Here is a 21,038-nt window from a genome sequence, read left to right as displayed (position 1 = left end):
CACGTTGTGGTTCGCCTGTGGAGGCTGGGACACGCGCACGCTGCACGTTGTGGCTCACCTGCAGAGTCTGGGACACGCGCACGCTGCACGTTGTGGCTCGCCTGCGGAGGCTGGGACACGCGCACGCTGCACGTTGTGGCTCGCCTGCGGAGGCTGGGACACGCGCACGCTGCACGTTGTGGCTCGCCTGCGGAGGCTGGGACACGCGCACGCTGCACGTTGTGGCTCGCCTGCGGAGGCTGGGACACGCGCACGCCGCACGTTGTGGCTTGCCTGCCGAGGCTGGGACACGCGCACGCCGCACGCTGGGGCTCGCCCGCCGAGGCTGGGACACGCGCACGCCGCACGCTGCGGCTCGCCCGCGGAGGCTGGGACACGCGCACGCCGCACGCTGGGGCTCGCCCGCGGAGGCTGGGACACGCGCACGCCGCACGCTGCGGCTCGCCTGTAGAAGCGTGGCCTCGAGCACGCCGCACGCGCATAACGGCTTGGCTTGCCTGTCGCGGTGGCTTGGCTTTGCTGTTCCTGGCTTAGCGTGGTGTTCCTCGCTTGGCTCCGTGTTCCTAGCTTTGACTGACGTTTCCTCCCTCGCATTCCTTGGCTGGGCCTGACCTTTTATCTGCTGAGCTTGGCATCCCCCTGGCCGGGCTGGGTGTTTCCTTGGGTTGGAGTGGGCTCTCCCTGGGTGGGCGTGGGCTTTCCCTGGGTGGGCTGGGCTGGGCTGGGCTCCCCTCCTGGGGTGGGCAGGTTCGGGCTGGGATTGACCTTTCTCTTCCACCAGGTTGGAAACCCGGAGTTTCCTGCTAGGCGGTCAAGCTGGTTCGTAGAGGCGATCTGCCCGCTACTACTGGCCTCCCCTGGCTGTTAAAAGCAGATGGTGGCTGAGGTTTGTTCAAAGCCGGCTGCCTCCGCTATGAAGAAGCCCTTTGGTCTCAGGAGCAGGATGGGCAAATGGTGCTGCCACTGCTTCTCCTGCTGCAGGGGGAGCGGCAAGAGCAACGTGGGCACTTGGGCAGACTATGACGACAGTGCCTTCGAGGAGCCAAGGTACCAGGTCCGGCGAGAAGACCTGGACCAGCTCCACAGAGCCGCCTGGTGGGGTAAAGTCCCCAGAGCCGATCTCATCGTCATGCTCAGGAGCACTGACGTGAACGAGACGGACACGGAACAAAGGTAACTGGGCCTCGCTGAGAGGAGGCGGGATGGTGGGGATGTGCCCTACTGGTGTGGGGGCGGTGGCGGGGTGCCCGGCTTTATCGTCTCTGCAGGCCCCGCACCATCCTGGCTGTGGGAACCTCAGAGGGGTCAGGGCACAGGCCTCTTTATGAGCAGCAACGTGAAAACAAAACTTTAACTGATTTCCAATCAAATTATAATTTCCCTCGTAGAACACTAATAGACTGTCTTAAAGTGATGTACCTCGCAAAACTAAATCGTTGCAGTGGATTATTTTCAATGTACACATTTTAAAACAATGTCATATACATTATAGAAAGGTATATATTGAGAACTAAGTTCCATAGTATATCAACTTCTGGCTAAATATTCTTCAAATAAAATTCAATATGTGTTTCATATCAATGTATCATATGTAAATATGTTATTTACTGAGAAACCTTAGAAGGAAAATAAATGGGAAGATGGTTTGTGTCTTTGAATAGGAAGACTCATTTCTCTCAAGATATGAGCTCTTTCTGCGGGTGTTGAACAATGAGAACACATGGACACGGGGAGGGGAGCACTACACACTGGGGTCCGTTGGGGGAAAATGGGGGCGGGCCGGGGGTTGGGAAGGTGGGGAGAGATAGCATGGGGAGAAATGACAGATACAGGTGAGCGGAAGGAAGGCAGCAAACCACACTGCCATGTGTGTACCTATGCAACAGTCTTGCATGTTCTTCACATGTATCCCAAAACGTAAAATGCAATTAAAAAATCTAAAAAAAAAAAGATATGAGCTCTTTCTGTATTTATCACTTTGACCTAAACCAAATGAAAATAGCAAAGTTTTAGCATTTTTAAATTAGGCATGCTGTCTGTTACTGTGATAAATTAATTTTTTTGTAGCAGAATAGAAAAAGATTTGCTTTCCAGATGTCAAAATTTGCATGTGCTATTTCCACAAATTGTTTACTAACAGCTGAAAAGACATAAATGAGCAGAACAGAATAGGAAATCCAGAAATAGTCAAATGTATGTAAGAATTTAGTCCTTGATAAAGGTGATGTTTTATATTAGTAAAAAACTTAATTATTCCTAAGTGAAATGCAGGCTGTTTGGAGAAACCTAGCTAGATTTTTATGTGACAAAAATAAATTCCTGCAGTATACAGTAAAAAACTTTAAATACACAAAAGGTGAAAAGTACCAGAAAAAAAAAAACACAAATGCTTATTTATATATGCATATATAAATATTTAGGTGAAGTCTTTGTCGCCCAGGCTGGAGTATAGTGGTGTGATCTCGGCTCACTGCAACCTCTGTCTCCCAGGTTTAAGCAATTCTCTGCCTCAGCCTCTCGAGTAGCTGGGATTACAGGTGCCCATCACCATGCCTGGCTATTTGTTTTTGTATTTTTAGTAGAGATGGGTTTCATCATCTTGGCCAGGCTGGTCTTGAACTCTTGAACTTGTGATCCACCTGCCTTGGCCTCCCAAAGTGCTGAGATTACAGTTGTGAGCCACTGTGCCTGGCCTATATATGCAGATGTATTTTTATGTTCACAATGACCTTCCTAAGAACCTCCCAAAGCAAATATTCTGAAAGTTGGCTTGGCAAAATAAAAAACATCCGTATATAAGAAAAACATTAACAGAGGTCCAACATCTTTACAAAACATGTATTTTCACTTTACAGAGAATTCTTTCAAGTCAACCAAAAGACAACTAAATAAACTCAATTTAAAATTGGGCAAAGTAATTTCTTTGTATGTCTACCAGTGATCGACACACTTAGGAAAACATAGTGTTCTGGTAAGAGAAGGAATTTAAGCTAGAGGAGGAATGAAATACTGTTTTCTATTTCATAGAAATTAGAAAATACTGTTTAGAAATTAAAAATATTTTCTAATTTCTAACAGAATTAGAAAATACTGTTTTCTAATTCTAATTTAAGTTAGAAGAGGAATGACAAGCCAGGTGCAGTGATTCATGCCTGTAATCTCAGCACTTTGGGAGGTCAAGGAAGGTGGATCATGATTTCAGAATTTGAGACCAGCCAGGCCAGCATGGTGAAAGCCTGTCTCTACTAAAAATACAAAACTTTGCTGGACCTGGGCCTGGTGGCGAGTACTTGTAATCTCAGATACTTGGGAGACTGAGGCAGGAGAACTGCTTCAACCTGGGAGGCATAGGTTGCAGTGAGCCAAGATTGTGCCACTGCACTCTGGTCTGGGGACACAGCGAGACTCCCTCTCAAAAAAAAAAAAAAAAAAGAAAAGAAAAAAAGAAAAAAAAAAAAAAGGGGGGGGAATAGAATATGGTTTTCTATCCACAAAGTGTGTGAGGATGAAGAACCGTGGTATTTACACAGTTGCTTAAAGTTTAAGTTGCTGTGACTTTTCAAATAGATACTTTGGTGGTAAGAACTCTATTTTTAAAATGTATATGCCTTTTACTCATCAATTTCATTATTCTGAAATAGCTTTAATAAATGTATACATCTTTTTTTGTATTGCTTATAATAGCAATGTATTGAGAAGAACTCATATGAAGATTTTATGAACAAATTTCAGTGCATCCATGGCATGGAATGATATGTAACCATTGAGGGCATCAATAGATAGAGATATGTTGACATGCAAAGATGTAATTTGGTATATAAAGTGAGGAAAAAATCTGTTTTACATATACACCAACAATCTGCTTTTGTGTTAGCTGAAAAGATGTAGAAAATATGATCAAATTTATTTCTGGGGATTTGTGAGTGAAGTTTTTCCCTTTCTCTTATCTGTGATTTCTGCAATGAACATCTCAAAAGTTTTAGTTAAGTTTCAGTAGTCATGAAATAATCCTTGGGAAGAGAAGAAATATGCTGCTTGCATAGATACAAATAGTTTCTCACATTCTATTATTTATTATTATTTCTGTGGATGGGTATCTTCTGTAAACTTTTACCCTATCCAGAAGTAGAGGGAATCTGTTTACCTGTTCCAGTAGATTTTATTGTATATTCATTTTATTATATATTTATCTTCTCCTTATATATAATGTGTAAAAACTGTGGATTAATGGTTTTACTTTAGTTATATATGAAAATTAAAATAGGAAATATAACTGATTATTACTATTACAAATGTATTCCTCTACAGGAGTTTTTTTTAAATATTGGACTCACCAGCTGTATCCTTTCAATCTATTTATTCATCAAACATAAGCCAGACACCTATTTTGTGGCAGGCATATTCTACTGTCTCGCACCTATTACGTGGCAGGCATGTTCTACTCCCTCTCAGTGTCCTTCATCTTTGAAAACTTCAAGTTTACATGTTGGGGCTGGGCAAACTGAGATATTTAAAATTGGGGTATTAGAACTTAATCTCAATTGAAGCTTTTCCTCTCTCCTTTCAAACAAAATTGTTTCTGAAGGTAGAAATAGTAAAAAGATAACCTTTAATTGTCCTTTAAAATTTATAACAATCTTGGATAAAGACTGTTTTAGTACTTTTAAGAACTAAAATGGGATACATAAACAGCAGCCACAAAAAAAGAATGAGAGCATGTCCTTTACAGGGACATGGATGATGTTGGAGGCCATTATCCTTAGCAAACTAACACAGGAACAGAAAACACCAGATACCACATATTCTCACTTACAGGTGAGAGCTAAATGATGAGAACACACAGACACCTACAGGGGAGCAGCACACACTGGGCCTATCAGACGGTGGGGGTTGGGAGGAGGGAAAGCAGCAGGAAATAGAAGGAACAGGTAGTCGGCTTCATATCTGGGTGATGAAACAATCTGTACAACCCCCCTTGGCACACATTTACCTATGTAACAAAACTGCGCATCCTGCACAGGTATCACTGGATGTAAACGTTGAAGAAACTCCACAAATAGTTTTCCAAATCCTTTTTTAAAAAAGAAAATTGCTAATAGTCTTAAATCCTAATATTAATGATTAGAAATACCTGATTTACGTACATTCTGTAATTCTGAGTATTGAAAAAAATGAGACATACTTAGTCATTTAAATCTCAAGTTTTCTTTGGCTTAAAGTTTTTTGAAAACCAAAGTAAGAATTAGTTTATTTTAGAAATTTGTTTTTGTTTTCACCTCAGCCTTCTTATTTCATCTAAATGCCAGTCATTGGACTAGAACTGTGCCAGACCTCTTATGTTATAACGTGGCCTAGCTAATGTAAGGCACCAGGCATTGTAAGATGCCTCATTATTTTACGTCCAAATAAGAGAATTATTTAAATGCTGCTAATTAGTTATAGTAAATCATGAATTACAAGTGACATTTCAGTGTAAGAAATGTTCAAACGTGGAATCATCTTAGAATCACTAAAATAGAATGTTACCTGTAATCCTTAAAAAATACCTCAAAGTGTAGGTATAATTGTATTATCTTACTCAATTCACATGTCTCCAGTAGTAGTAGTAAAAATTATAATATCTAGCAATTGAGCTGTTGTGTTAGGAACTATTCTCTGTCTTTTGTGTAGAGTCTCATTAAGTATTACAGTGGTTTTCTCTGAGAAAGTTACTATTTTCATTCCCATTTTATTGTTGAGGAAATTGAGATACAAAAAGGCTAAGCAACATCTAGGAAGTGACAGAGCGGAAAGATGATTCCAGCCCAAGTTGAATGGAATCCAAGGGCTATGCTCTATCTGTTCAAATAGGCTGCTCTTTCACTCATACAGTGAGTAAGGAGGGGTAATAAATAGTATACTTTCTTCAAAGGAAAATGCAATGTTTGTTTTGAAGGCAGAGTAATAGCAGACTGTTCAGTGTTTGCAATGACATGAATTGCTGAGGTGGCTGTAGATAGTGCACTACAATTTCCTAAAAAGTCTTCTCACTCCCATAGAACTGCCCTCCATTTGGCCTCTGCCAATGGGAATTCAGAAATAGTAAAACTCTTGCTGTACAGAAGATGTGAACTTCATGCCTTTGACAGCAAAAAGAGGACAGCTCTAATAAAGGTATGCAGTAGCCGACTGTATCGGCACGAGATGGATTTGATTTCAATATGTAGAATAAAGATGAGTTTTCTCATTTAAATATAGCTAGTTGGTGAAACCTGTGGAATATTTCTTTTGAGTTCCTAGGATTTATTATTTGTTTTTGGTCTAATACTGACAGGCCGTACAGTGCCAAGAAGATGAATGTGTGTTAACGTTGCTAGAACATGGCACTGACCCAGACCTTCCGGATGTGTATGGCAATACCGCGCTACACTATGCGGTCTACAATGAAGACAAATTACTGGCCAAAGCACTGCTTTTATACGGTGCTGATATTGAAGCAAAAAACAAGGTATAGATCTATCCATTTTATTTTCAAAATACTGAAATGTGATTGTTTTAACACCGACCTCCTGTGTAAGGGTTAGTTTTCTGTATTTGGAAGCTCAAGCGTACCTGAATGAAAATATTTTGAAATGACTTAATTGTCTAAGATTTTATTTTAAATATTGTTAAATTTAAAGAAGAATTAGAGGGTACAGCTTTTTTAAAAATGTACTTGTGGTAAATTTCTTTTTTTGAAAACACTGACATTGTAAAAGGTAATACTTATTGCTTTTTCCAATTTTTCTTTCCCAGGTTTTTTGTTTGTTTGTTTGTTTGTTTATTTTTCCTAATGACTGTAAAATAGTAAAATTTGCCCTGGAAATAAGTTTTACATTAAAACTCCAAGAAAACAAAAACATGTTTCAGTGAATAGAAATCCTGCTGCTTTGGCAAATTTCTAAGAAAAGTAATCGATATGAAGTGATGTATCTTGAGTGGCAAGGCTTAGGGTAGCTCTGATTGCTCATGAGGGAGAAATGGAAAGGGGAGAAAAGAGCAATCAGAAATATCAAGGCTAGTTTGGAAATTAGGTAATGGAGGGGAAAGACCATGAAACGGTTGTGTGTGTGTGTGTGTGTGTGTGTGTGTGTGTGTGTGTGTGGTGGTGGTATTCATTCGTTTCTTTTGTATGGTGAGACAGAGTTCTCTTCAGTTTTAGAGAATGAGTTTTCAGTTTGGGAGAGGGAGTTAGTTATAAATTGCCTGGAGATCAATGTTAGGAGGCCTCTGAGGAACCAGATTGGCAGTGAATAGGTGGTAATATAGTGGGAAACCCTTGAGCAGAGGGAGTAACAGGTACTTAACTGACTCATGATCCTCTTCTGGTAGAAATAGCCAACTAGAGTCTCAATTCTGCTTTCTAATCTAGAATGTCTTGATGGGAAGGTGGGAGATAAGGAGCTTATAAATAACAAGATCAAGTTGGATTTTGAGTTTACTAGACCCTGTTCTTCTCTTACCTGGGAAAATTATGTGGTATTTTCAGCAAATGAATCTCTCTCCTACTCTTTTCTCTTTTTGGCCAAATCCTCAAATGATAAAGGGAATTGGTCATGTGGCTAAGAGAGGACACTGAAGTAATTATCTATTGCACTAGTTTTCAGCTAGAATTGTGCATCTCAGTAACCTGAGGAAAAATTTTAAATAATCTACAAGTCTAGGCTCTCCCCTGAAGATTTTCATAAAGTAAGTCTAATAAATCCTGGACATGTATGTTTCAAAAGGTTTCCTTGAAGCCAGGCATGGTGGTGAATGGCTGTAGTCTCAGCTGCTGGGGAGGCTGAGGGGGAAAATTGCTTGAGCTCAGGAGTTTGAGTCTAGCCTGGGCAACATAATGAGACCTTTCTCTAAACAATGATGACAAATTCCTCAAAATCTGGATACACTCCTGCTGAGGAATCACTGAATAAATAAGTGTAATATATAAATTCTTACATCTCAGAAACTTAAGATCTCTAGAATAGTTGCAGTTGGAGTTGGATATGTGCTAATTCCTTTATATCTTTCATTTCCCATAATACTAGTTTGACTTTTTTGGGGGGTGGGAGACAAGGTCTCTGCCAGGCTGGAGTGCAGTAGTGTGATCACAGCTCCCTGCAGCCTTGACCTCCCCAAGCTCAGGTGGTCCTTCAACCTCAGTTTTAGTATTTTTTTTTTTTTTCTGAAGTAGAGATGAGTTTTTTGCCATGTTGCCCAGGCCAGTCTTGAACTCCTGGGCTCAAGTGATTCACCTGCTTCAGGCTTTCAAAATGCTAGGATTACAGGTGTGTGCCACCATTGCTGGCCTAATCTGACTTTTATCTCTGTGGTTGGGATGTTAAAATGAATATTATTGGCAGTATCAATCAGCTTACGGAATAATACCTTCTCCTAACATCAGTTATTCACTGCCATTCAGAAGGTCTTTAGAAATTTGCAGTGAGTAGTCTTCAATAAGTAGAGGATGGTCCTCTCAGGATTTTGTGTCTCTTTGTTACCATTCAAGTGCTTAGCTCAGTAAGTTGTTAGTAAGATCAGAGTTTTCTCAGTTAGAATTGTAGCAAGTTCTAAACTTCTTTGATCAATTGAAGCTTTATTATAGACTATCCAGTATCTCTCTAAATGGTATTGGGAAAACTGGCTAGCAGTGTGCAGAAAGCAGAAACTGGACCCCTTCCTGACACCTTACACTAAAATTAATTCCAGATGGATTAACAATCTAAACATAAGTCTTAACACCATAAACACCCTAGAAGAAAACCTAGGCAAAACCATTCAGGACATAGGCGTAGGCAAGGACTTCATGGCTGAAACACCAAAAGCAATGGCAACAAAAGCCAAAATAGACAAATGGAATCTAATTAAACTCCAGAGCTTCTGTACAGCAAAGGAAACAATCATTAGAGTGAACTGGCAACCAACAGAATGGGAAAAACATTTTGCAATCTGCCCATCTGACAAAAGACTAATATCCAGAATGTGCGAAGAAATAAAACAGATTTATAAGAAAACAAACAAACCCAATCAAAAGTGGTCAAAGGATATGAACAGACACTTTACAAAAGAAGACATATATGAGCCCACCAAACGTATTAAAAAATGCTCATCAGCACTGGTCATTAGAGAAATGCAAATCAAAACCACATTGAGATACCATCTCACAGCAGTTAGAATGGTGATCTTTAAAAAACCTGGAGACAACAGATGCTGGATAGGATGTAGAGAAATAGGAACATTTTTGCACTGTTGGTGGGATTGCAAATTAGTTCGACCATTGTGGAAAACAGTGTGGCAATTTCTCAAGGACCTAGAAATAGAAATTCCATTTGACCCAGCAATCTCATTACTGGGTATATACCCAAAGAATTATAAATTGCTCTATTATAAAGACAAATGCACACATATGATCATTGTGGCACTGTTTACAATAGCAAAGACCTGGAACCAACCCAAATGTCCATCAATTATAGACTGGATAAACAAAATGTGGCACATATACACCGTGGAATACTATGCAGCCATAAAAAATGATGAGTTCATGTCCTTCGTAGGGACATGGATGACTCTGGAAACCATCATTTTAGCAAACAGACACAAGAACAGGAAACCAAACACCACATATTATCACTCAAAGGTGGGTGTTGAACAATGAGAACACATGGACACAGGGAGGGGAGCATCAGAGACTGTGGTCGGTTGAGGGGGTCTAGGAGAGGGACAGCAGGGGCATGGGGAGGGTAGGGAGGGATAATGAGGGGAGAAATACAAGATAGAGGAGATAGGGGGATGAAGGCAGCAAACCACCTTGCCATGTTTGTAACTATGCAACAATCCTGCATGATTTGCACATGCACCCCAGAACCTAAAGTACAATAAATAATAAAAAATAAAACGTTTGTAGAGCATTTGCTTAATCAGGATGGCAGTTTTAAACACTGAAAACCATGGAGTTATTGAGACTACATATAGGGATTCTGTAAATTTGGTTTCACTAGTTCTGTGAACTGATTATTTATTTAGTTACCAATCTGGAAAACTTAAATACAAATTGATTTTAAATGAATACATGTTGGAAAAATTGTTGAAATGGGCAGCATGAGACTTAGTAGCAATATTTATTGCACATTGGAGCTTGATCTTTTGGTAAAACATGAAACTAAAGAAATATTTTACAAATTCTTGCTTTATACCCAACAATTTGTCTTAGAGTTTGAGAATATAGAGCTAAAAGATACAGCTCTTTGTTTAGATGGAAAAAATATTATCATCCAATAATACCATGCCAAACGCTGGCATAGAAGCAAAGATTCCTGGAACCAGTAAGTGTTTAAAGTGAGTTTTTGAGATGATCAGAGTTAATGTGTTGAGGCAGAAGAGAGGTGTCTCCAAGGGAAAGAGCAGTGTGTGAGAAAGCACCGAAGAGTAAGAAGGAAGTGACTATAATTAGTTTACTTTCTATGAGTGTAAGTTTATAGGATCTTATATAGTTTCCAGTTCAGTTGAGAAGTACATAATTTTTTGAATCAAATATCATTTTTGCTTTTATTGTTTTACAGTGTGGCCTCACGCCACTTTCACTTGCTGTATATGGACAAAAAGAGAAAATGATGAAATTTTTAATCAAGAAAAAAGCTAATGTAAATGCAATTGATAAATTTGGAAGGTATAGTTATTTTTTTAAATCTCTGTGTTGTAGAATGATAGCAGTCACTCAAGTCATAAACATTTATAAGATTAACTTATTGCAACATAGTGATCAGGATCAACAAATCAGTTAAGTAGAAAAACAATTAGACTGGGCAACATAAAGAACAGTTTTAGTGGGATTCCTCTTACTACACTGACTGATGTTATTATGTGACATTTTTGGTTATATGATTTATGTTAGCTAAATGGATTTCATATTTGTCTCATGAAGTGTGAACTTTAACTTTTAGTTTACTTATGACTTAGTATTGAACTTAACTCTTTCTAGTAGTTTTTAATCTCTATGTCTTATATGCTTTTCCACTAATACACTTTATTAAACATAAATAGGAGTTGATAATCATTTTGTCTTTTGAATAACTCTGTGATGAGTTGCTTTCTTTGAAGAATATAAATGTTAGCTTATGCCTCCAAGACAATTAATTGCTATTCCCACATACTGTAAGTTCATCAGCTTTTGTTTTAATTCCAGTGTATTTTGATGTTTTGATTATTTATTTATTTATTTATTTGTTTGTTTGTTTATTTTTGAGACAGAGTCTCGCTCTGTCACCAGGCACCAGGCTGGAGTGCAGTGGTACCATCTCTGCTCACTGCAAACTCCACCTCCCAGGTTCAAGCAATTTTCCTGAATCGGCCTCCTGAGTAGCTGAGATTATAAGCACGCTTCACCATGCCCAGCTAATTGTTGTATTTCTTAGTAGAGACTGGGTTTCACCGTGTTGGTCAGGATGGTCTCAATTTCTTTACCTTGTGATCTGCCTGCCTCGGCCTCCCAGAGTGCTGGGATTACAGGTGTGAGCCACTGTGTCTGGCCTTATTTTTAATTGGTATGGAGAGAGGAAGTAGAGATAGTTTTAAGTGGGTACACTGTTCCTTTAATGAAGGCAAGGTGTAGGTGGGTGATAAGAGAAAAGAGCTAGGCTTCGGATTCACACAAGACTGGGTTTAATTCCTAGCTTTCTTACTTGATAGGTGTGTGACCTTGGCAATGTTATTTACCACCAAATGTGTTGTCATATATGAAAAGGAGGAGAATATCTCCTTTAAAATTGCCTGTGCATAAGTAAGAAAGATGTGTGTGTGCGGCATTTAATTCAGTGCCCAGCACATGCTTATTGGCATCATTAACTGAAACTATTATGACTACTGTTTTCACCATTCTTATTAATATTACTGCTTTCAGCATGCAGATAGCTCTTATGTGACCCCACAGCTGATTTTCTGTTACTGTATATCAGTCTCGGGAAGCGGGAAGGAAATCTTTACTTAAATCTTTGTTCACTTCAGATAAGTGGCCCTAGCATAGTTTCTTGCCCATCAAAGGCCTTTAAATTAGCAGTTTCTACTATTTAACACCCACTGAGATAAGAGGTTTTCTTTTTGTCCCTTCCTTTTAACTTTGGTGGTATTTTACAGAGATTAACACTTGAGCACCCAAGATGCTTATGTCTTTTAGTGCATGCAAATGTTTAATTCTGCATTGACAGGCAAGATACTAAATGGGTAAAGTATGCCAGATTAGCTTACAACTTTATTACAGTTAGGGAAAAATTACCTCTCTGTCATTTTAGGACTGTGCTTATACTTGCCGTATGTTGTGGATCAGCAAGTATGGTTGGCCTTCTACTTGATCAAGATATTGATGCATTTTGTCAAGATAAATCTGGAAAAACTGCCAGGGATTATGCTGTGTCTAGTCAACATAATATGTAAGTGTTTACATGAAAAGTCTAGTTAACACTAAATTAAGGCTTAAAATAATTACAACAACTGTATCTTATATATCAAGTGAGATGTAGTAGTTTGGTTTGGGTAGTTTTAAAGTGGCAATGAGTTAGTCCCCTGCATCAGCTAGAAATCAAGCAAAAGGTAGACCGGTTAGAAGTACCAGTGTGTGCAGGATTCTTTATCTCAGGACTTGTAAGACCTTTATGTTTACAGATTCCAACATTGTTCATTTCATCCAAGTATAACACCTATGAATGAGATAAAAAATAGTGTCACATCTTTCTTTTTTCTTTTTTTTTTTGATGAGTTATTTGGGTCTTGAAATGTCCAGTTTATCAGAAAGTCATTTACTGTCTTCTGAAGACTATCTCTTCCATACTCTTTGAATTTTTCAAGAACCAAAGGGATTTACTAAATCCAAGGAAGACAATCCCTTTTATCAAATCAGAAGGACTAGAAACAAAGGGCACTCCAATCATTCTGTTGTTTCTGTTGATTCTGTTGCGTTTTTGCCCCTGAAACTGGTCCTGCTGCCTGGTAATGGTTGATCTTTGACACCAAGATGCCCTTACTGATTCAGATCCCTCAGGTCTTCATGGTGATTCATACAAAGATGTTGAAGTTACAGCGTTTATTAAATTCACATACCTATGCTTATATGCTCAGCCATTATTCCCAAAGCACCAGCACCATTCTCTGGCAATGTGACTTTATCCACACACAAAATGAGCTAATTGACCATCTCCCCCATATTCAGCCTAGACTTAGCTGAGACCTTCATGGTAAGAGATCCTTTCAGGCCTTTGTTGGTCTTTTCTGTAGCAGATATTCATTGGGCTTGTTCTAAATGGTCAGAGAGGTTGAAATAATGTGGCAGGAAGAGATGAGTGTTTCTTTCTTCTTTGCTACCAGTTCTGTACCCTCATGCACCTTTATATCCTGTATAATACCTGAGGCAGTAGAAAATCCCATATTTACCTTCCCAGAAGCGGCGGACTCCCAGTTGTGATTGGCCCCTTGACTGATCTGTTTTAAATAATAATGAAAATTGCCCAAGCTACTTGCAACTCTACCTCAATATTTAAAAATATTTTCAAATTCTACCTCACAGGAAGCTATTGAAGAGAATTCTCAGAATCTCAAGTAGGTTAGTTGGACTTAACAGAGCCATACCTTGTCCATGTCTCATCACTGAATGTAGGGAATCCATGAGCCCTGCACACTGGGTGCCAGAACATAGGGATCCATAAGCCCCACACGTTGGGTGCCAGAATGTAGGGCTCCATGAGCCCCACATTGGGCACCAGAATGTAGGGAGCCACCCCTACATCACCTGTGGGTACCCTGAGTTTGGTGGCAACAAAGGAATGAGAAAAAGAAAGATTAAGAGAGATGATGGGACCAGAGGGCCATCACTTATTACTTTGGAGGTGACAGTGAAGGCCCTGAGCTCTGACCATCCACTCTATTTATTGGTTACAATCACTTTGATCTACAGGGTAGGGGTGGAGTAATGGTGGGGAGAGGATGATGGTGGAGTGAACCAGTGAGCCAGAACTGAATCAGTGAACGGGAAGTGGTGTGTCATTCTAAGGATTGATAACAGTGGCAGTTTGGGGGTTTCACAAAAGAAGAACATGTGGTTATCTTTAGCTTGTTATCTAAGTACAGCTGATGGAACACAGACCTTACAAGGAGCCCACAAGTCTGGCTACATCATAGTTCTACGAAGGGTTTTTATAGCCTTGAGCACCATGTTTATGGTAACAGAGCCAAGGTCACCCTGCACTGGAGCATGAGGCATGAAGAGGCCTTCCTCCTCAGAGGCCTCCTGCGGCCTTCTGCAGTGTATTATTCCCTGCTTATATGTTACTCATAACCAATTTATGTAGGTACTCTGTAAGTTCTTTCTAATCACGTGTAAAAGTAGAACTTTCTGCTTGCTTCAGCAGCACACATTCTCAAATTGAAACAATAAAGAGAAAAATAGCATGGCTTCCTGCATAAGGAGGCCACACAGATTTTTGAAGCATTCCATATTTTGCACAGTCAGTGGAAGGTCATTTGACTGTTTGCTGACTAGCTATAATGCAACAGAGTGATTCAAAGCAAAATGGGTGTCACCAAAATATTGAAGTTGTTATTTGTACTGCAAAAATAGTCATGTAAGGTGGTCTATGAGATAACACTGGAACTGAATAATGTGTGTGGTGTTGTGTGCAAAATATGTTGTTAGTATGTATCTTGCAACTTCTTCATGGAACCTAAAAATAAATGAAAGTAGGGTTTTGGTCTCTCATGTCAGCTGGAGATGAACATGGATATAAAGCATCATCCTGACAAACATCTGCTGTTTGAGAGTTTGAGTCTATAGGGAAGGATCATTGGTCCCAGCCAGGTCTTAACATCCATTGGTTTTTCTGTCCTTAGTGTGATTGATAGACTCCATAATAGTGGACAATCATGTCATCTACTTTAAGGAGTTATTTATCAATAAATTTAGTTACAAACTGTGAAATAGTTGAGATGCCCTGAACTATGAGCCACAAAGAGTAGGACAACTAATAAGCAAAATTAGGACTTAATAACATTTCCTGAAAACAGCAACCTTTTCATATTGGAACGTATGCACAAAATACAGATTGGGTTTTATTTGAAATTCCAATATGATTTCAGTCATAAAATTTAGGAACAGATTATTCCATTGCTTTAATATTTCTGTGAGCTTTTAAAAAATGTTATCTTGTTAAATCTTTATAACAATCTAGTGAAATAAGACAACAAAGTTCTTATTTTGTAGAAGATGACATTGAGCCCAAGAGGAGCAACTTGTCCAAGAACAAATAGCTGTTCATTATGCAGCTAGGACTTATGCAGAGTTGGTACACATTATGTCAGACTAATGCGAGTTAACTTACTGGGTCATAGTGCCCTTGATTTCTGACTATTTCACTTTACTCTTTTTCTTGTTTATGGTAAGTTTGTAGAATGTACACATAGGTGGATGGAATAATATTGTTAAGTTCTGATATTCTGATATTGTTTGAATTACTCTAAGCATTTCACATTTGGTAAGTATTTTTTTTATCTCAGTATTAAAAGTCTTTTTATTTATTACATTTTTATACACAGAATTTGCCAATTACTTTCGGACTACAAAGAAAAACAGAAGTCAAAAAAGTTTTCTGAAAACAGCAATCCAGGTAAGACTTCTGATAGTGAGTTACTTTAGGCCAGTTGTCACCAGGCTTTTTGGCACCAGGGACCGGTTTTGTGGAAGACAGTTATTCCATGGACTAGGGCAAGGTTGAGGTGGTTTCAGGATTATTCAATCACATTACATTTATTTTGCTACTTTATACTATTAATACATTGTAATATATAATGAAATAATTAGCAACTTACCGTAATGTAGAATCAGTGGGAGCTCTGAGCTTCTTTTCCTACAAATAGATGGTCTGATCTTGGGACAAAGGGCGACAGTGACAGATCATATGACATTAGATTCTCGTAAGCAGCACATGATCTAGATTCTTCATGTGGGCAGTTCACAACAAGGTTCATGCTTCAGTGAGGATCTAATGCTGTCCCTGATCTAACAGGAGGCAGAGCTCAGGCAGTAAGATGAGCCAGGGGTGTGGCTGTAAATACAAATGACACTTCCTTGGTTTGCCTCCTGCTCACTTCCTCCTGTGTAGTGAGGTTCTTAATAGGCCATGGACTGGTACCAATCTGTGAGGCACTGGTCAGGAAACCTATGCTTGTACCAGCAAGGTCTCACTATTGCTGACTTCACTCCTCCTAATTTGAAATGAAAAGAGATATATTTACTTTGTTGGAACAAGATGTGTTCTTCTATCTGTGGGTTAATTGTCATGATAACAGTAATTTTGTTAGAACAAGATGCTCGGCTACCATTCATCAAAAGATTGTCATAATAAATATACAAATTGCCCAACTCTAGGCTCAGCAGATGATAATAAAAGTAGAAAATGTTTCACAATAACAAAAATGCTAGTATGCTACCTGGATGTGGACACCTAATACATTGTACAATCCAGATTGTATAAGGACACCTTTAATTTAGCCATCTATTTATCAGAGAGCTTTTGATAACAAGGAGACAAAGATGAAATTGATGTAATTTTGATCTTTAAGGTGCTCATAACACAATTGTCTCTATTTCATTTCTGTGCTTTTTCAACAGAATTGACAAAAAAAAACATTTTTATTTATGTTTTAACTTGTCCGCTTAACAAATAACTATGAAATGTTTTTTAGATACATTTTTTTTCTAATGCTACAGAACACAAATAAAAATACAAACAGAGAGGAGCTCATTATTATGATTATCATTTTTTATTATTTTGCTACTTTAATCAGGGCTTGCTGTGTGCTGGATGCCCAGTGGAAACTTATAATTATGATTATTTATTATATTGATTATGTGCCAGACATAACTGATGAGGAATGAAAGCTTTTTGAATAAAGGTAGGTAGGATTGAAGGTAAGCATGCAGACTGAGTAGAATATTTCAAGGTAAAGAAGCAGAAGAATGATGATTGGCAGAAGGAAGATGTAACAAGATTGTGTGTCTGCCGGAAGGAACTTCTAACACGATTCCCTCTGGGAGGAAGAGCAGCAAGTGCAGAAGACAAGATGCTTGAGTGAGCTTTGCAGGGTTTGTGAGCAGTTCACTTTTGCTAGTACCAAAAGTGTGAGATATGAGAGGTTGGGAGTGAGGTGAATACTCAGCTAAGGCAAGTTTATAATAGACTTTTTAATACTATAGAAACGAGTAGGTGTTCAGCCTTGGTCATCATGGTGGAACCCCATCTCTACTAAAAATACAAAAATTAGCCGAGTGTGGTAGCCAGCATGTGTAATCCCAGCTAATTGGGAGACTGAGGCACAAGAATCACTTGAACCTGGGAGCTAGAGGTTGCAGTGAGCTGTTGTGCCACTGCACACCAGCCTAGGCAAAAGGGTAAGACTTTATCTCCATAAAGGAATGAATGAATGAATGAATGAATGAATGAAATGAATAGCTCTTATCTGGTGGGCCATGGGCATTTTACCAGTAGAATGCTTTGGACTGCACATACTAGATGAGCAGTGGCTAAAACAGTAGGAATCAGAGTTGTTTGGGTTGTTCAGTGATATCCCAGGATCCCACTTGTCCCTCTTTCAGCTGTGTTGTTGGCAGTGTTTTATTATGTCTCCTTTCATAGTTGGCTAATCTGCAACAGCTCCAAACATCTTGTTCTCACAACACAACATCGCAAGGGCTGCTTTTCTTCACAGTGTCTTTTAAATGGGTAGAAAACTTAGAAGCATGCAAGGGGCTTCCTGTAACATTTCATTGGATGGGTCAAACCACATGCACATCCCAAAACCAGGCACTGGGAAAGCAGATACGTGATTAGCTTAGAATACTCATTTCTCTTTCTGAAGCTGAGGAGGGGAATTGGGATAATAAACATCCCAATAGACTTGTGTTTCTTAGGCAAGAAAGAATAAGGAAAGGCTATTGGTAGGGAGCCAGCAGTGTTTGCTGCAGAGGCTCATTGGAGAAATTTGAGTAAGGGAGTCACAAGATTAAATTTGAGTATTAAGGCATTCTGGTTATGGTGTAAAAGTGGTTAGCAAACTTTTCTTGTAAAGGATGAGGTGGGAAATATTTTAGACTATGTGGTCTCTGTTGTGTCTAGTTAACCCTGCTGTTGTAGTGTGAAAACCACCACGGATAACATGTAAGCAAATAGGCATGACTGAGATCCAAGAAAACTTTATTTACAAAGCCATAAGGCAGACTGGATTTGGCCTGTGGCCTGTAGTTTGCTGACCCCTCATAAAGGATTGATGGAAGGTAACCATGTAAAGAAACCAGGAGACAAAGGAAGCTTTTGCAGTAGTAGTCAGCTATAGTTTCCTTGTCACACATCCTTGAACTAGTGTCAATGTAGTGAGAGGTTTTCACCCATGCATGGTGAAAAAAAAGAAACTTAGGAATCTTAGTTTCTCATTTAAAAATGTTGGCCTTTTTTGTGGTATTATGTCTTTTTCATTTGTTTTGCTTAAGTTTTTTTTATGTAAGAAATAACATTAATAGTTGGCCATTTTTATTTAAATAAAAGCCATTTTCTAAATGTTTATGTCCCAAATGGCAGTGGGACTATAAAGCAGAGACAGAAGAGAGGTATAGTTAATATGATTTAGTGATAATCGAATAAGAAAAGTTTGGGGGATAGAGAGAAAGCTCAGATGATGCACTGGTTTCCAGATTGTACCCTAGCATTTAACCTGGACATGCGGAAGGAATAGGAAATTTTCTGGTGAATACAGAAGAGTAAACAGTAGCAGGAATGACTCATTTTTTTCTATGCATATTTAATGGAATATTCATACAGGGTATTTTGAGTAGGTATTTGGATAATCAGCATTTATAACTTGCATCCTACTAGTTTGACTCTTAATAATAAGAATTGTCAAAGATCCAAAGTTGATGATAATTGTCAAAGATCCAAAGTTGATGATAAATGTCCATGTGTATCATCATCAATGACTGAAAGTCAGCATCCAGAGAATTGGGACAGATGAACTTAATAGATAAAGATGAATGTCGGAGTTGTGTTTCTCTTAGGGACTGACACTCTATTACCTGTGGGACTCACAGCTGCCAGGAAAGAAAGAGAGCAAGAAGCCTATTAAAGAAGCCAGCAGATTCAGTCCTGGAGTGCCCTGCTTGGCTTCATGTCTTAGTTCTGACTTGTAACAAATTATTTTCTGTAAAATGTGCTTTGTGTTTTTCCCCTCTTGCAGCATGTGAACAAACAGAATCCCTTTAGTAGGGCATTTTTGTATTCTTTCTTGAAACAAAGCAACATGTAAATAACAAAAGGAAGAAAGTAAGAGAAAGAGTATTTTTTGTATAGGCTAGCATTTAACATAAACTTGGGAGTGAGTACCAGGATTATACTTAGAATTTAGGGACGGGATGGGAAAACTAGTTAGAAATCTATATTTAATATAAACATTTCAGTACATTGGGTAAAACTTTTATGAAAATACATCAAAGGATCTTTGATCCACTAAACCAGGAGCTGGCCAGCTTTTTCTGCAAAGACTCAGTTAGTAAATATTTTTGGCTTTGTGGGCTATATACATTTATTTTTTTGAGACAGGGTCTCACTCTGTCTCCCAGGCTGGAGTGCAATTGCATGATCATGGCTGACTGCAGTCTTGACTTTCTGGGCTCTAGTGATCCTCCCATCTCAGCCTCTCTACTAGCTGGGACCACAGGTGTGCAACATCACAGCCAGCTAATGGACTCTACGGACTATAAAGTGAATAAGCATGGCTGTGCTCCAAAATACTTTACTTAGAAAAACAGGCAGTGGGCTGGATTTGGCCCACAAGTGCTAATTTGCTGATCCTTGTGCTAAAAGGAAGGTGCTGCTAATGCAGTGAATCTGATTGGTAAAAGTGCTCTGCATGTGTGGCATTCTTCTTCCTTTGAAATAAGGATATATTTAAGTAGTCACCTCACCACATTTTTCAACAGTAACTTCATATAATTTTTAACATTTCATTTATAAAATATGATTTTTTTCTGCTTTTCTTCTATTTTATTCCTGTTAATAGCATTCAGTATTTTTCTGTGATTATTACTTTGTATATTTGATGAGTATCAACTATCCTAGAATTGGATGATTTTTATCAAGCAAGAAATACTCTCTTTGAAACTTTTAGTATTCCTTGGTCTTTATGTGTAAGCATGAATATGATAACCAGCTTTTGTAATTTAGAAATGTTCAAGGGGTCTTTTAGTTCTATAATTTTAAGAATTTAATACCTCAGTCTAGGATTTTTTAACACTATAAGTGTATAATTTTTATAACCTTTAAAATATATCATTGCTATATAAAATTTGAAAACTACTGTTTCTTGCCTATCACATTTCCATGACTGACTCCCAATTATGATCTCTTTCAAAGAACTATCTACACTCATGAACTCAGATTTTCTTTCCATTCAGTCTTGATCTCATGCCAGTAAGTCTTCAAATTCAATGCTCCTCAAGGTTATTGTTCTCAAGGTTATCACTTAACGTTTCTCTGTAATAAATCTAGGGATTTTTTCTGACACCTCATTTTATGTAATCTGGCAGCAATATTAAACCAAATGGAGGGCATCTCCTTCCTAATAGCATCTTCAATTAGCCCGCTGAAGGACCTCACTCCCTCAGGCCTTCTGCCTTTCTAGTCCTTTTGTCATGGTCTGTTTACTTGCTTCTCAACTTTCTCCTTTTGCACATTGTTGTTTCCTAGGGCTCAGTCCTCAATCTTTTCTCGTTACTTTTTTTTCTTTTTTTTGAAATGGAGTCTTGCTCTGTCACCTAGGCTGGAGTTCAGTGGTGCAGTCTTGGCTCATTACAACCTCCGCCTCCTGGGTTCAAGTGATTCTTCTGCCCCAGCCTTCTGAGTAGCTGGGATTACAGGTGCATGCCAGCATGCCAAGCTAATTTTTGTATTTTTAGTAGGGACAGGGTTTCCCCATGTTGGCCAGGCTGGTATCAACCTCCTGAATTCAGGTGATCT

The 21,038-nt window shown here is 38.9% G+C and overlaps 1 protein-coding gene and 1 non-coding gene across 2 annotated transcripts; both read left to right on the top strand.

The window, feature by feature from the left end:
• The first annotated feature begins 874 nt into the window (after positions 1-874).
• Positions 875-19,149, top strand: LOC141582194 (putative POTE ankyrin domain family member M). Its single transcript, XM_074389764.1, has 7 exons — positions 875-1,173; positions 6,039-6,153; positions 6,314-6,487; positions 10,557-10,663; positions 12,282-12,419; positions 15,571-15,641; positions 19,082-19,149. The coding sequence occupies exons 1-7, from the start codon at positions 875-877 to the stop codon at positions 19,147-19,149; spliced, it is 972 nt and encodes a 323-aa protein (XP_074245865.1).
• On the top strand, positions 14,379-14,482 carry LOC141582355 (U6 spliceosomal RNA). Its single transcript, XR_012515221.1, has one exon. It is a non-coding gene; the product is annotated as a U6 spliceosomal RNA (small nuclear RNA).
• Positions 19,150-21,038: the final 1,889 nt, after the last annotated feature.

Source organism: Saimiri boliviensis, chromosome 19 (genome assembly GCF_048565385.1).
Source record: "Saimiri boliviensis isolate mSaiBol1 chromosome 19, mSaiBol1.pri, whole genome shotgun sequence".
Classification (NCBI taxonomy): domain Eukaryota; kingdom Metazoa; phylum Chordata; class Mammalia; order Primates; family Cebidae; genus Saimiri; species Saimiri boliviensis.
Note: the sequence above shows the minus strand (reverse complement) of the source record. Positions and strands in the feature narration are given on the sequence as shown.

Coding starts and splice junctions, on each gene's coding strand:
- LOC141582194 (XM_074389764.1), top strand. CDS start 875: ATGGTGGCTGAGGTTTGTTCAAAGCCGGCTGCCTCCGCTATGAAGAAG. Junction 6,154..6,313: donor AGAGGACAGCTCTAATAAAG/GTATGCAGTAGC, acceptor TAATACTGACAG/GCCGTACAGTGCCAAGAAGA. Junction 15,642..19,081: donor TTCTGAAAACAGCAATCCAG/GTAAGACTTCTG, acceptor TGTTTCTCTTAG/GGACTGACACTCTATTACCT.